Source organism: Neoarius graeffei, chromosome 3 (genome assembly GCF_027579695.1).
Source record: "Neoarius graeffei isolate fNeoGra1 chromosome 3, fNeoGra1.pri, whole genome shotgun sequence".
Classification (NCBI taxonomy): Eukaryota; Metazoa; Chordata; class Actinopteri; order Siluriformes; family Ariidae; genus Neoarius; species Neoarius graeffei.
Window position 1 is genome coordinate 6,691,602 of NC_083571.1, and position 16,108 is coordinate 6,707,709.

A 16,108-nucleotide genomic window follows, 5' to 3' on the forward strand; every position below is an offset into this window, starting at 1 on the left:
TTTGAACGTTGTATCATGCATGGTGCTGCTGTCGACGGATTGGCTGATTACAGAACGGCATCCAACAGCAGGTGGATGTATACGGATGGGTGCTCCTAATAAAGTGTCCGGTGAGTATTTAAACTAGCACCTGCACGCCTATATACGGTACGCTACACTAGCATTGTTATATGCCCATACTGTGATTTACACGATAAATACATTCGAGGTTACAGTTAGGGGCGGAGCTTAACATAAGCTAGTACAAAACACTACAAATATCAGTTCCAGATTTATGCAGGGATATATTTTTTTTGTACGATAACTCATAGCAGCGTGCTTCGACGGTAAATCGCAGCTCTCTTACGGTACGTAAAACGCGCAAAGGTTCAAAATATCTGTAGCTACTTGTACATTGCGTAAGCGCTCACAGCACGCGCAATACTCTCAAACGCCTTCTGCATCGTGATAGAATGTGTGACGATATTAATACTGTACCGTAAAATGTTTATACCTTTAAACAGGAGCTCATGTTTAAAGGTGATGTCTCTGGACGCGTGAATCATAGCGGCGTGTTCTAGCTTCCGTACGCAAGCGTTTTAGATGGTTTTCGAGGCTCTTTCCGGAGTTTTCTTGATAAATTTTAAAATTGTGGGGAAAAAAAACACGAAAATGTCTAAAGAGAGCAGGATCTTGGGTCTTAGTTTGAGGACAATATCAACAAGGTTTCTGAAATATTTTTAACCCACAACGAATATCTTTAGTTTCTTATTATTATTCGTAGTACTCGAGTCCAACTTGCGCCCTAATTTTAAGGACTCGTGACTCGACTCAGACTCATATTTTTTCTTTTATAACCTGTCATAATAATCTGGCATAAGATATTTATATCGACATTCATTTTTGTACTAATTTTGCGTAAGAGTGTCACACCTGCGCGCCTTGGTGCGTGCATCAGATACTCTCTCGGGCGCGTTCTGGACAGCATGCGCACGCCAAGCGGACTCTCACATGCACACCGTAAACGACTCGCGCCTGCACAGGATTAAAGCGCAATTAGCGCGCCAATATAAATACTGTGAAAACGCACTTACTTTGCGAAGTATTGAGTTGCATTGCTGATACATTACCGAGCCTTATTTCCTTGTTTGGTTTCCTGATCCTCGATTTCCTGTTTCTCATCTTTAAAGGTCCCATGGCATGAAATTTTCACTTTCTGAGGTTTTTTAACGTTAAAATGAGTTCCTCTGACCTTCTTAAGTCACCCCAGTGGCTAGAAATTTCATAATGTGTAAACCAAACTATGCCCAACATTTGAGAATGGCGCGTCAAAACGGCGCGTTGATAAACTCTTCCCTTTACTACGTCAGCAAGGGAGATGATCCCCACGCCCCCCCTCTGGATTCCCACCCACTGTATGGATTGCCCGCCCAGCTCAAAAGTTGCCACCAAACATGGAAATTGCGCTGTACATGGATGTGACAACACAGAAAGGAGTCTGTTTTTACTGCCGACGGGAGAGCCCCTGAAGACGCAGTGGCTTAATTTTATTTACTCCAATAATACGCCGTCGAGTCTACCTAAGACGGTGTATGTTTGTCGGAAGCATTTTCCTGATGAATGTTTCCACAACTTGGGACAGTACAGGGCAGGTTTTGCACATCAACTGTCACTGAAGCCTGGGTCCGTACCAAGCATCCCTGCCGCATCAGCCACAAACACCGAACAAGTAAGTGTATAACTGTTAAGTCGTTTTGCCGTGTTTTAAAATCGGTGCCACGTTAGCCTTGCAATGGCTACATTAGCTGTGCAGCTAACCGCTTCCTGCAGTTAGCCAGGTACTCTGTGCTACAAAACCAAAAAGCATGCAGCATGCTCTGTTATAATAGCCAATCAAAACAGTTTTTACAAAGACACCCACATTCTTTTTTTTTAAGTCACTCGTTCATTTTATTTGTTTGTTTGTTCAGTAAAAACCCAAACATTTGTTGAATTTATTTTATTTCCTCGCGTCGCACCTTAATGACGTCAGCGCGCGGTATTTTTCCCTTCGCGGTTTGTTCCTTCTCTCTCGCCATAGTAAGACACCCACATCCGCTTGTTCTGACCCACTGGAGGTAGCGTCACAGTGCTGTTAGCCAATCAGAGGTAACACGTTTACATGTCATGAATATTAATGATAAGACCCGCCCCCACCCTCTACCCTTCCCCGCCTCCTGCTTCTCATTAGCAAAACGACGCACTGGGAAAAGCGCTGAAATGGGGCTTTCTCCCAGGAGGCTGTATCTATGTGCCGAGGGTTCATTTCGAGAAAGGCTGCGGATATAACATCCGGAAACCTCCACGAGCCCGTTTAAAGCATCAACAAACCACCATGCCATGGGTCCTTTAATTCTGCCGAGTCTACGATAGCCTGTTTGTGCCCGTTTTACGATTTTGCCTGCCGTTCTGGATTGTTTACCGTCTTCACTTGTATTAATAAACACACCTTCTGCACTTACATCCGTCTCTGACAGAACACTTCACACTCCCTGATAAAGAGAAGCGCATTCACCTGTTCAGGAACAAACTAACGTTAACGGCGCTGAAACAGACACCGTCACATGGTGCGGTCGGAGTCTTGGACTCGGAATTTTTTTTAACGACCCGGACTTGAACACTGGGGACTCGGACTCGAGGTTTAGCGACTCGACTCCAACACTAGTAGTAGTAATAATAATAATAATAATAATAATAATACTGATTATATAAAAATGAAATGCATTCTTTTTCCACCCGAACCTGTGAAATATTACAAATTCCAGCTTATTTGTTGTTTTCAAACCTTTTTCTGCAGACATGAGATCAGTTTATATCTGTGAGGGGGGAAAAAAAAAAACGCCTGCCTCCATCATCATGCCTACAGCATCAGTGAAAAGTTTGTACACCCCTACTCTACTCATTCATAGGGTTTTTTTTCCGTATTTTGGCAGTTTTTTACATTATAGAACACATCAAAACTATGAAACATATGGAATTATGCAGTAAACAAAAAAGTGATTAAAGAAAAACAAATTATCCATGATATGACGTATGATATTTTAGATTCTTCAGCGTATCCCTTGATGACGCTTTGTTTTACACACTAACCAGCTTCATGAGGTCGTCACCTGGAACGCTTTTCAATTACCAGGCGTGCCTCGTTAATTAAAAAAGTTAATTAGTGGACGAGTTTCTTGCCTTCTTGGTGCGTTTGAGATCAAACCGTATTTATTTTATCCACATTCACTGGATATGAGCAATCGCACGCTCGGATTAGCTACTACTAGGATATCAGCTTGTAAGGAGAGAAAAACAAAATGGCGGCGCGTGTTGGTGAAACAACCGAGAACGAAATTAAAAACTGACTCGAAAACCACAAAAAATATATATATTCTTTTTTTTTTCACGGTACGGTTTCCGTCAAATCCTGCGCTCTGATTGGCTGGCGAGCGGGTCTGTATCCCACGTACCGTTACGGACCCTGGTTACGGACCTCTGGCGATTTGTTCGTTCACAACAACAACAAACATAGTAGAATTTTTTATCAACACTTATTAAAAAAAGATTTATTTATAAGATTATCAAAAATCTTATAAATTTTTGCCAGCATTTCTCAGGAGAATAGCATTAATTTTACAGCATGGATCGCGATAACGACAGCGTTCACAGCGAAAGCGAGTTTTACTACCCTGAGGAAGAAGAAATAAAAGAAAACATTTCAGGAGGAAGCTAAAAACCTCTAACTGTTGCTAATGCCGAGCAAAAACATGGCTGAATCCTGAATGACTCAATTTTGTATAAATAGGGGACGACATGGGCGGCAAAATGTAGTTTTTTTCCTGCCATGAAAGTGCACTTGTATACCGAGGAGGAAGCCATTTGCATTACAGCCGTGAATGAGGATTCAAAATGGCGGCTCGGCTCGGTTTTCCCTTTCGGGCGCTCTCGTTTTCTGTTAGAATTTGGGAAAGAAAAAAAATTAATATATTATTTACCAGCTTAAGGTCGGTCCGTATGATGAAATACCGTGACCTCGGCCTTAAATACTGACCTCGGCCCAGAGGGCCTCGCTCAGTACTTTCAAGACCTCGGTCACGGTATTTCACCATACGGACCTCCCAGCTGGGAAATATATATATTAAAAAAAGGAACAAAATATGGAATAAAAGTATTTGATGGAAAGAACGTATCTTTTTTATTTTTCCAAGAATAATTATTATCATCATGATTTTGTCGGACGTTTTGTGTAAAAAGTTTTTATCGATCGAATTTGCAAAAAAATTTAAATAAAACGTTCTGTTTTTCAAAATCCAGCGAATGTGGATAGAATAAAACCGTTATCTCATTGTGCGTGGGTTATATCCGACGATCAGCTTGTGTACGACTCGATTTCGTAGAATAAGTGTTAAATAGTAAATAATAAAAATACTCTGTAAATAAATAGCTCTATTCCATTTAATGACTTAAAGAGAAAAAACATCCATCGTTACTTGAAGACATGAAGAAATGACTTTTAATGAATCCAAATAAAGAAAAAAAATCATTGAAATCCTGCTGAACGTGGAACACAATGAGATCCTGAATAATCCTGGGACGAGCTGAAGTTGCTCACAGATGATACAGATGTATAAACGGAGGAATGAGTACCTGTCGGATCCAGAAACAGTTTATGTACTTTACTATCGTCCTTCCTTCCCAGCTCGATCTGGTTCAGCTGATCCGGTTTCCCCAGATCGATCCTACAGCAGAAACACCAGGGTCAACTGTGGAACTGCACAGCTTTCAAACATCATTTCACTCGTTCCTCGTTAAAAGATCACACATGACGACCAACTCTGATCTGACCACAATCCAATCAGCGTCAAAGCTCATCACGTGACATCGTTACCTGAGCAGTGTGTCCTTCCCAAGACTCATACACAGCTGGTTGTTGCACACTGCGAAGTGATTGATCTTTTCAGGTGGCGTGAAATCGATCCGCTGCTTGTTGAAGATCGGCTTTTCTTCCTCCAGCCTCACGTTCACGAATCCTGCAGGACGCGACAGGAAAGGAGCACGTTAAAGTGTTAAACCTTCCAGGTTTCTTGCTCTGGATGTTCGCGGTGAGGTCATACGCATACACTGGATCCTGTCTATGATTTTGTTTTCGGTTCAAACAAATTAAGAAAGAAAAAATTTTTAAAAACTGTCAAAAAAAAAAACTTCAGGGTGTGGCGTTTTATGCTGATTTCTGGAAAACACTCATGTCCAGATGAACACACACAAATATTTACTTATTTATAGGGAAGCCTATAGATAGTATATTTTCTAAATATTTATACATTATAGAGCAGTGGCTACAATTATCAACAGTCCATAATTATCGATGCCTTTTCAGATTTACCAATAAAAAAAATTATCAACCGGAAGACCCGCCCCCTCACCCTTTGATCTTGTCGTCTGATGGAATTTTTTCAGCACGATCAGCAAAACCCGGACGTTATCATCGCAGGTGAGCATGGTGGAAAGATCACGGACATGTTTTTACTCATCAAATTCACCGATATTTCATGATCTCCTCATCGAAACCTACTTTGTTTCACACTCTTTCATTCGACAGCCGCCATTTTGTATCTAAACGCGCGTTTGAGAAGTCACTCACGTGAGGTGTCGATAACAGCGATCGCTTTCCACTAACGGTGTCCACCATTATCGACACCCTGTGGGATTAAGGGACATTTACAACTGTTATGGATCGATCTTTGTGTAACATTGCTGAAGTAGAACAATGAAGTACTTTAAAAAAAATAAAAGTGCTGTGATTTATTATAATTTTTTTTCTGATTCATAACAGAATGGAATGTTTATAGAGTATTTGGAATCCGATTGAAATAAATAGAATTAGAGCAGAATTAAATTCCGAACATATAAAAAATGACATGCTTGAAATATTCAGATTTTTGTTTTTGCAGTTTGTTGTAAATCTCGACCACATATTACAATATCAGGAGACATTTTATATTTGGGTTCGAGGAATGACATGCGACCTTTGACCTGGATGTTCATGTGGTTACAGTGTCGATTTCCTGTTGACATTTATTGGTAAACAACAAAACTAGAAATTAATACAAACAACAACGAATGATGAACAAAATGTGATCTACGAAAATACTGAGAAAGCGGGTAGAAAGTGGAACAAAAAGATTTTCTGATGCAGGTTAAACATTATCAGTTCATTTCTTTACAAACACTAGAATTACTTCCTCATTTACATAAAACACCGACATCCAGATATTTATATAAAAGATATTTTGGACTAAATACAAGTCTATGGAAAACACATTTTAAATAAAAACTATGTTTTGTTAACTTAATACCACATACCGATTATTTATTTAAAAAAAAATCATCTGGATGTTGATAATTGTGGAACGGTGTCGATAACTGTGTTCAAAGGTGTCGATAATTGTTGAACGGTGTCTGTGATCTGATACACTAAGTAATCAGGAATCAACTCTTTTTTTCCCCAGTGGAAGTTTGAGTAATTATTCAGGCACAATTTACGTACTGAAAGTCTTTTCTACTTTTGAAACGGCCAAAAGATCGTTAAGGTGTCGATAATTGTAGCCGCCGCTCTACAGGAATCATTGTTTTTATATTATAATTTATTTACTGTACTGAGTCCGAGTCTAAAGTGATGACATGATCACAACCCCATGAGATGCACTTGTGCCTTGTTTATTTATCAGTGTATCCCTGAACACACACACACACTGTGTGTGTCTGTCTGTCTCCTTCTGTCTGTCTCCCTCTCTCTGTCTGTCTCTCCGTCTCCCTCCCTCCCTCTCTCTCTGTCTGTCTCTCTCCCCCTCTCTCTGTGTCTCCGTCTCTCTCTGTCTGTGTCTCCGTCTCTCTCTCCGTGTCTCCCTCTCTCTGTCTGTCTGTCGGTCTCCCTTCCTCTCTCTCTCTGTCTGTCGGTCTCCCTCCCTCCCTCCCTCTCTCTGTCTGTCTGTCTGTCTGTCTGTCTGTCTGTCGGTCGGTCTCCCTCCCTCTCTCTCTCTCTCTCTCTGTCTGTCGGTCTCCCTCCCTCTCTCTCTCTCTCTGTCTGTCGGTCTCCCTCCCTCTCTCTCTCTCTCTCTGTCTGTCGGTCTCCCTCCCTCTCTCTCTCTCTCTGTCTGTCGGTCTCCCTCCCTCTCTCTCTCTCTCTCTGTCTGTCGGTCTCCCTCCCTCTCTCTCTCTCTCTGTCTGTCAGTCGGTCGGTCTCCCTCCCTCTCTCTCTCTCTCTCTCTGTCTGTCGGTCTCCCTCCCTCTCTCTCTCTCTCTGTCTGTCGGTCTCCCTCCCTCTCTCTCTCTCTCTCTCTGTCTGTCGGTCTCCCTCCCTCTCTCTCTCTCTCTCTCTGTCTGTCGGTCTCCCTCCCTCTCTCTCTCTCTCTGTCTGTCGGTCTCCCTCCCTCTCTCTCTCTGTCTGTCGGTCTCCCTCCCTCTCTCTCTCTGTCTGTCGGTCTCCCTCCCTCTCTCTCTCTGTCTGTCGGTCTCCCTCCCTCTCTCTCTCTGTCTGTCGGTCTCCCTCCCTCTCTCTCTCTGTCTGTCGGTCTCCCTCTCTCTCTCTCTCTCTGTCTGTCGGTCTCCCTCCCTCTCTCTCTCTCTGTCTGTCGGTCTCCCTCCCTCTCTCTCTCTGTCTGTCGGTCTCCCTCCCTCTCTCTCTCTGTCTGTCGGTCTCCCTCCCTCTCTCTCTCTGTCTGTCGGTCTCCCTCCCTCTCTCTCTCTCTCTCTCTGTCTGTTGGTCGGTCGGTCTCCCTCCCTCCCTCTCTCTCTGTCTGTCGGTCGGTCTCCCTCCCTCCCTCTCTCTCTGTCTGTCGGTCGGTCGGTCTCCCTCCCTCTCTCTCTCTGTCTGTCGGTCGGTCGGTCTCCCTCCCTCTCTCTCTCTGTCTGTCGGTCGGTCGGTCTCCCTCCCTCTCTCTCTCTCTCTGTCTGTCGGTCGGTCGGTCTCCCTCCCTCTCTCTCTCTCTGTCTGTCGGTCGGTCGGTCTCCCTCCCTCTCTCTCTCTCTGTCTGTCGGTCTCCCTCCCTCTCTCTCTCTCTGTCTGTCGGTCTCCCTCCCTCTCTCTCTCTGTCTGTCGGTCGGTCTCCCTCCCTCTCTCTCTCTGTCTGTCGGTCTCCCTCCCTCTCTCTGTCTGTCGGTCTCCCTCCCTCTCTCTCTCTGTCTGTCGGTCGGTCGGTCTCCCTCCCTCTCTCTCTCTGTCTGTCGGTCGGTCGGTCTCCCTCCCTCTCTCTCTCTGTCTGTCGGTCGGTCGGTCTCCCTCCCTCTCTCTCTCTGTCTGTCGGTCGGTCGGTCTCCCTCCCTCTCTCTCTCTGTCTGTCGGTCGGTCGGTCTCCCTCCCTCTCTCTCTCTGTCTGTCGGTCGGTCGGTCTCCCTCCCTCTCTCTCTCTGTCTGTCGGTCGGTCTCCCTCCCTCTCTCTGTCTGTCGGTCGGTCGGTCTCCCTCCCTCTCTCTCTCTGTCTGTCGGTCGGTCTCCCTCCCTCTCTCTGTCTGTCGGTCGGTCTCCCTCCCTCTCTCTGTCTGTCGGTCGGTCGGTCTCCCTCCCTCTCTCTCTCTGTCTGTCGGTCGGTCGGTCTCCCTCCCTCTCTCTCTCTGTCTGTCGGTCGGTCTCCCTCCCTCTCTCTCTCTGTCTGTCGGTCGGTCTCCCTCCCTCTCTCTCTCTGTCTGTCGGTCGGTCGGTCTCCCTCCCTCTCTCTCTCTGTCTGTCGGTCGGTCGGTCTCCCTCCCTCTCTCTCTCTCTCTGTCTGTCGGTCTCCCTCCCTCTCTCTCTCTGTCTGTCGGTCGGTCTCCCTCCCTCTCTCTCTCTGTCTGTCGGTCGGTCTCCCTCCCTCTCTCTGTCTGTCGGTCGGTCGGTCTCCCTCCCTCTCTCTCTCTCTCTGTCTGTCGGTCGGTCGGTCGGTCTCCCTCCCTCTCTCTCTCTGTCTGTCGGTCGGTCGGTCTCCCTCCCTCTCTCTCTCTGTCTGTCGGTCGGTCGGTCTCCCTCCCTCTCTCTCTCTCTCTCTTTGTCTGTCGGTCGGTCGGTCTCCCTCCCTCTCTCTGTCTGTCTGTCTGTCGGTCGGTCGGTCTCCCTCCCTCTCTCTCTCTCTCTCTCTCTCTCTCTGTCGGTCGGTCGGTCGGTCTCCCTCCCTCTCTCTCTCTCTGTCTGTTGGTCGGTCTCCCTCCCTCTCTCTCTCTCTCTCTCTCTGTCTGTCGGTCGGTCTCCCTCTCTCTCTCTCTCTCTCGGTCGGTCGGTCTCCCTCCCTCTCTCTCTCTGTCTGTCGGTCGGTCTCCCTCCCTCTCTCTCTCTGTCTGTCGGTCGGTCTCCCTCCCTCTCTCTCTCTGTCTGTCGGTCGGTCTCCCTCCCTCTCTCTCTCTGTCTGTCGGTCGGTCTCCCTCCCTCTCTCTCTCTGTCTGTCGGTCGGTCTCCCTCCCTCTCTCTCTCTGTCTGTCGGTCGGTCTCCCTCCCTCTCTCTCTCTGTCTGTCGGTCTCCCTCCCCCTCTCTCTCTGTCTGTCGGTCGGTCTCCCTCCCTCTCTCTCTCTGTCTGTCTGTCGGTCGGTCGGTCTCCCTCCCTCTCTCTCTCTGTCTGTCGGTCGGTCTCCCTCCCTCTCTCTCTCTGTCGGTCGGTCGGTCTCCCTCCCTCTCTCTCTCTGTCTGTCGGTCGGTCTCCCTCCCTCTCTCTCTCTCTGTCTGTCGGTCGGTCTCCCTCCCTCTCTCTCTCTGTCGGTCGGTCGGTCTCCCTCCCTCTCTCTCTCTGTCTGTCGGTCGGTCGGTCTCCCTCCCTCTCTCTCTCTGTCTGTCGGTCGGTCGGTCTCCCTCCCTCTCTCTCTCTGTCTGTCGGTCGGTCTCCCTCCCTCTCTCTCTCTGTCTGTCGGTCGGTCGGTCTCCCTCCCTCTCTCTCTCTGTCTGTCGGTCGGTCGGTCTCCCTCCCTCTCTCTCTCTGTCTGTCGGTCGGTCTCCCTCCCTCTCTCTCTCTGTCTGTCGGTCGGTCGGTCTCCCTCCCTCTCTGTCTGTCTGTCGGTCGGTCTCCCTCCCTCCCTCTCTCTGTCTGTCTGTCTGTCTGTCGGTCGGTCTCCCTCCCTCTCTCTGTCTGTCTGTCTGTCGGTCTCCCTCCCTCTCTCTGTCTGTCTGTCTGTCGGTCTCCCTCCCTCTCTCTGTCTGTCTGTCGGTCTCCCTCCCTCTCTCTGTCTGTCTGTCGGTCTCCCTCCCTCTCTCTGTCTGTCGGTCTCCCTCCCTCTCTCTGTCTGTCTGTCGGTCGGTCTCCCTCCCTCTCTCTGTCTGTCGGTCGGTCTCCCTCTCTCTCTCTCTCTCTGTCGGTCGGTCGGTCTCCCTCCCTCTCTCTGTCTGTCGGTCGGTCTCCCTCCCTCTCTCTGTCTGTCGGTCGGTCTCCCTCCCTCTCTCTCTCTCTCTGTCTGTCGGTCGGTCGGTCTCCCTCCCTCTCTCTCTCTGTCGGTCGGTCGGTCTCCCTCCCTCTCTCTCTCTCTCTGTCTGTCGGTCGGTCGGTCTCCCTCCCTCTCTCTCTCTGTCGGTCGGTCGGTCTCCCTCCCTCTCTCTGTCTGTCGGTCGGTCTCCCTCCCTCTCTCTGTCTGTCGGTCGGTCTCCCTCTCTCTCTGTCTGTCTGTCGGTCTCCCTCCCTCTCTCTGTCTGTCGGTCGGTCTCCCTCCCTCTCTCTCTCTGTCTGTCTGTCTGTCGGTCGGTCTCCCTCCCTCTCTCTCTCTGTCTGTCGGTCGGTCTCCCTCCCTCTCTCTCTCTGTCTGTCGGTCGGTCTCTCCCTCTCTCTCTCTGTCTGTCGGTCGGTCTCCCTCCCTCTCTCTCTCTGTCTGTCGGTCGGTCTCCCTCCCTCTCTCTCTCTGTCTGTCGGTCGGTCGGTCTCCCTCCCTCTCTCTCTCTGTCTGTCGGTCGGTCGGTCTCCCTCCCTCTCTCTCTCTGTCTGTCGGTCGGTCGGTCTCCCTCCCTCTCTCTCTCTGTCTGTCGGTCGGTCTCCCTTCCTCTCTCTCTCTGTCTGTCGGTCGGTCTCCCTCCCTCCCTCTCTCTCTCTGTCTGTCGGTCGGTCGGTCTCCCTCCCTCTGTCTGTCTGTCTGTCTGTCGGTCTCCCTCCCTCTCTCTGTCTGTCTGTCGGTCGGTCTCCCTCCCTCCCTCCCTCTCTCTGTCTGTCTGTCTGTCGGTCGGTCTCCCTCCCTCTCTCTGTCTGTCTGTCTGTCGGTCTCCCTCCCTCTCTCTGTCTGTCTGTCGGTCTCCCTCCCTCTCTCTGTCTGTCGGTCTCCCTCCCTCTCTCTGTCTGTCGGTCTCCCTCCCTCTCTCTGTCTGTCTGTCGGTCGGTCTCCCTCCCTCTCTCTGTCTGTCGGTCGGTCTCTCCCTCTCTCTCTCTCTCTGTCGGTCGGTCCGTCTCCCTCCTCTCTCTCTGTCTGTCGGTCGGTCTCCCTCCCTCTCTCTGTCTGTCGGTCGGTCTCCCTCCCTCTCTCTGTCGGTCGGTCGGTCTCTCTCTCTCTCTCTGTCTGTCGGTCGGTCGGTCTCCCTCCCTCTCTCTCTCTGTCCTGTCGGTCGGTCGGTCTCCCTCCCTCTCTCTCTCTCTGTCGGTCGGTCGGTCTCCCTCCCTCTCTCTGTCTGTCGGTCGGTCTCCCTCCCTCTCTCTCTGTCGGTCGTCGGTCTCCCTCCCTCTCTCTGTCTGTCGGTCGGTCTCCCTCCTCTCTCTCTGTCTGTCGGTCGGTCTCCCTCCCTCTCTCTGTCTGTCTGTCGGTCTCCCTCCCTCTCTCTCTCTGTCTGTCGGTCTCCCTCCTCTCTCTCTCTGTCTGTCGGTCTCCCTCCCCTCTCTCTCTCTGTCTGTCGGTCTCCCTCCCTCTCTCTCTCTGTCTGTCGGTCTCCCTCCCTCTCCTCTCTCTGTCTGTCGGTCTCCCTCCCTCTCTCTCTCTGTCTGTCGGTCTCCCTCCCTCTCTCTCTCTGTCTGTCGGTCTCCCCTCCCTCTCTCTCTCTGTCTGTCGGTCTCCCTCCCTCTCTCTCTCTGTCTGTCGGTCTCCCCTCCCTCTCTCTCTCTTCTGTCTGTCGTCTCCCTCCCTCTCTCTCTCTGTCTGTCGGTCTCTCCCTCCCTCTCTCTCTCTGTCTGTCGGTCTCTCTCCCTCCCTCTCTCTCTCTGTCTGTCGGTCTCCCTCCCTCTCTCTCTCTGTCTGTCGGTCTCCCTCCCTCTCTCTCTCTGTCTGTCGGTCTCCCCTCCCTCTCTCTCTCTGTCTGTCGGTCTCCCTCCCTCTCTCTCTCTGTCTGTCGGTCTCCCTCCCTCCCCTCTCTCTGTCTGTCGGTCGGTCTCCCTCCCCCTCTCTCTCTGTCTGTCGGTCTCCCTCCCCTCTCTCTCTGTCTGTCGGTCTCCTCCCTCTCTCTCTGTCTGTCGGTCTCCCTCCCTCTCTCTCTCTGTCTGTCGGTCTCCCTCCCTCCCTCTCTCTCTCTGTCTGTCGGTCTCCCTCCCTCCCTCTCTCTCTGTCTGTCGGTCTCCTCCCTCCCTCTCTCTCTCTGTCTGTCGGTCTCTCTCCCTCCCCTCTCTCTCTCTGTCTGTCGGTCTCTCTCCCTCCCTCTCTCTCTCTGTCTGTCGGTCTCTCTCCCTCCTCCCTCTCTCTGTCTGTCGGTCTCTCTCCCTCCCTCTCTCTCTCTGTCTGTCGGTCTCTCTCCCTCCCTCTCTCTCTCTGTCTGTCGGTCTCTCTCCCTCCCTCTCTCTCTCTGTCTGTCGGTCTCTCTCCCTCCCTCCTCTCTCTGTCTGTCGGTCTCTCTCCCTCCTCTCTCTCTCTGTCTGTCGGTCTCTCTCCCTCCCTCTCTCTCTCTGTCTGTCGGTCTCTCTCCCTCCCTCTCTCTCTCTGTCTGTCGGTCTCTCTCCCTCCTCTCTCTCTCTGTCTGTCGGTCTCTCTCCCTCCCTCTCTCTCTCTGTCTGTCGGTCTCTCTCCCTCCCTCTCTCTCTCTGTCTGTCGGTCTCTCTCCCTCCCTCTCTCTCTCTGTCTGTCGGTCTCCTCCCTCCCTCTCTCTCTCTGTCTGTCGGTCTCTCCTCCCTCCCTCTCTCTCTCTGTCTTGTCGGTCTCCCTCCCTCCCCCTCTCTCTGTCTGTCGGTCGGTCCCTCCCTCCCCCTCTCTCTCTCTGTCTGTCGGTCTCCCTCCCCCTCTCTCTCTCTGTCTGTCGGTCTCCCTCCCCTCTCTCTCTCTGTCTGTCGGTCTCCCTCCCTCTCTCTCTCTGTCTGTCGGTCTCCCTCCCTCCCTCTCTCTCTCTGTCTGTCGGTCTCCCTCCCTCCCTCTCTCTCTCTGTCTGTCGGTCTCCCTCCCTCCCTCTCTCTCTCTGTCTGTCGGTCTCTCTCCCTCCCTCTCTCTCTCTGTCTGTCGGTCTCTCTCCCTCCCTCTCTCTCTCTGTCTGTCGGTCTCTCTCCCTCCCTCCTCTCTCTGTCTGTCGGTCTCTCCTCCCTCCCTCTCTCTCTCTGTCTGTCGGTCTCTCTCCCTCCCTCCCTCTCTCTCTGTCTGTCGGTCTCTCTCCCTCCCTCTCTCTCTCTGTCTGTCGGTCTCTCTCCCTCCCTCTCTCTCTCTGTCTGTCGGTCTCTCTCCCTCCCTCTCTCTCTCTGTCTGTCGGTCTCTCCCTCCCTCCCTCTCTCTCTCTCTGTCTGTTCGTCTCCCTCCCTCCCTCTCTCTCTCTGTCTGTCGGTCTCTCCTCCCTCCCTCTCTCTCTCTGTCTGTCGGTCTCTCTCCCTCCCTCTCTCTCTCTGTCTGTCGGTCTCCCTCCCTCCCTCTCTCTCTCTGTCTGTCGGTCTCTCTCCCTCCCTCTCTCTCTCTGTCTGTCGGTCTCCCTCCCTCCCTCTCTCTCTCTGTCTGTCGGTCTCTCTCCCTCCCTCTCTCTCTCTGTCTGTCGGTCTCTCCTCCCTCCCTCTCTCTCTCTGTCTGTCGGTCTCCCTCCCTCCCTCTCTCTCTCTGTCTGTCGGTCTCCCTCCCTCCCTCTCTCTCTCTGTCTGTCGGTCTCCCTCCCTCCCTCTCTCTCTCTGTCTGTCGGTCTCCCTCCCTCCCTCTCTCTCTCTGTCTGTCGGTCTCCCTCCCTCCCTCTCTCTCTCTGTCTGTCGGTCTCCCTCCCTCCCTCTCTCTCTCTGTCTGTCGGTCTCCCTCCCTCCCTCTCTCTCTCTGTCTGTCGGTCTCCCTCCCTCCCTCTCTCTCTCTGTCTGTCGGTCTCCCTCCCTCCCTCTCTCTCTCTGTCTGTCGGTCTCCTCCTCCCTCCCTCTCTCTCTCTGTCTGTCGGTCTCTCTCCCTCCCTCTCTCTCTCTGTCTGTCGGTCTCCCTCCCTCCCTCTCTCTCTCTGTCTGTCGGTCTCCCTCCCTCCCTCTCTCTCTCTGTCTGTCGGTCTCCTCCCTCCCTCTCTCTCTCTGTCTGTCGGTCTCCCTCCCTCCCTCTCTCTCTCTGTCTGTCGGTCTCCCTCCCTCCCTCTCTCTCTCTGTCTGTCGGTCTCCCTCCCTCCCTCTCTCTCTCTGTCTGTCGGTCTCCCTCCCTCCCTCTCTCTCTCTGTCTGTCGGTCTCCCTCCCTCCCTCTCTCTCTCTGTCTGTCGGTCTCCCTCCCTCCCTCTCTCTCTCTGTCTGTCGGTCTCCCTCCCTCCCTCTCTCTCTCTGTCTGTCGGTCTCCCTCCCTCCCTCTCTCTCTCTGTCTGTCGGTCTCCTCCCTCCCTCTCTCTCTCTGTCTGTCGGTCTCCCTCCCTCCCTCTCTCTCTCTGTCTGTCGGTCTCCCTCCCTCCCTCTCTCTCTCTGTCTGTCGGTCTCCCTCCCTCCCTCTCTCTCTCTGTCTGTCGGTCTCCCTCCCTCCTCTCTCTCTCTGTCTGTCGGTCTCCTCCCTCCCTCTCTCTCTCTGTCTGTCGGTCTCCCTCCCTCCCTCTCTCTCTCTGTCTGTCGGTCTCCCTCCCTCCCTCTCTCTCTCTGTCTGTCGGTCTCTCCCTCCCTCCCTCTCTCTCTCTGTCTGTCGGTCTCCCTCCCTCCCTCTCTCTCTCTGTCTGTCGGTCTCCCTCCCTCCCTCTCTCTCTCTGTCTGTCGGTCTCCCTCCCTCCCTCTCTCTCTCTGTCTGTCGGTCTCCCTCCCTCCCTCTCTCTCTCTGTCTGTCGGTCTCCCTCCCCTCCCTCTCTCTCTCTGTCTGTCGGTCTCCCTCCCTCCCTCTCTCTCTCTGTCTGTCGGTCTCCCTCCCTCCCTCTCTCTCTCTGTCTGTCGTCTCCCTCCCTCCCTCTCTCTCTCTGTCTGTCGGGTCTCCCTCCCTCCCTCTCTCTCTCTGTCTGTCGGTCTCCCTCCCTCCCTCTCTCTCTGTCTGTCGGTCTCCCTCCCTCCCTCTCTCTCTCTGTCTGTCGGTCTCCCTCCCTCCTCTCTCTCTGTCGGTCTCCCTCCCTCCCTCTCTCTCTCTGTCTGTCGGTCTCCCTCCCTCCCTCTCTCTCTCTGTCTGTCGGTCTCCCCTCCCTCCCTCTCTCTCTCTGTCTGTCGGTCTCCCTCCCTCCCTCTCTCTCTCTGTCTGTCGGTCTCCCTCCCTCCCTCTCTCTCTCTGTCTGTCGTCTCCCTCCCTCCCTCTCTCTCTCTGTCTGTCGGTCTCCCTCCCTCCCTCTCTCTCTCTGTCTGTCGGTCTCCCTCCCTCCCTCTCTCTCTCTGTCTGTCGGTCTCCTCCCTCCCTCTCTCTCTCTGTCTGTCGGTCTCCTCCCTCCCTCTCTCTCTCTGTCTGTCGGTCTCCCTCCCTCCCTCTCTCTCTCTGTCTGTCGGTCTCCCTCCCTCCCTCTCTCTCTCTGTCTGTCGGTCTCCCTCCCTCAGCCTCTCTCTCTGTCTGTCGGTCGTCTCCCTCCCTCCCTCTCTCTCTCTGTCTGTCGGTCTCCCTCCCTCCCTCTCTCTCTCTGTCTGTCGGTCTCCCTCCCTCCCTCTCTCTCTCTGTCTGTCGGTCTCCCTCCCTCCCTCTCTCTCTCTGTCTGTCGGTCTCGCCTCCCTCCCTCTCTCTCTCTGTCTGTCGGTCTCCCTCCCTCCCTCTCTCTCTCTGTCTGTCGGTCCGCTCTCCCTCCCTCCTCTCTCTCTCTGTCTGTCGGTCTCCCTCCCTCTCCTCTCTCTCTCTGTCTGTCGGTCTCCCTCCCTCCCTCTCTCTCTCTGGTCCGTGTC

At 52.3% G+C, this 16,108-nt stretch overlaps 1 protein-coding gene across 1 annotated transcript in view; it reads right to left on the reverse strand.

Moving 5' to 3' along the window:
- vps18 (VPS18 core subunit of CORVET and HOPS complexes) overlaps nt 1–16,108 on the reverse strand; it is a 33,625-nt gene that overhangs the window by 11,725 nt on the left and 5,792 nt on the right. The window contains exons 2-3 of the mRNA XM_060916316.1: nt 4,889–5,030; nt 4,648–4,739 (exon numbers count right to left, since the gene is read on the reverse strand). Coding sequence (XP_060772299.1) covers nt 4,648–4,739; nt 4,889–5,030 — 234 coding nt within the window. The remainder of the gene's footprint in view (nt 1–4,647; nt 4,740–4,888; nt 5,031–16,108) is intronic.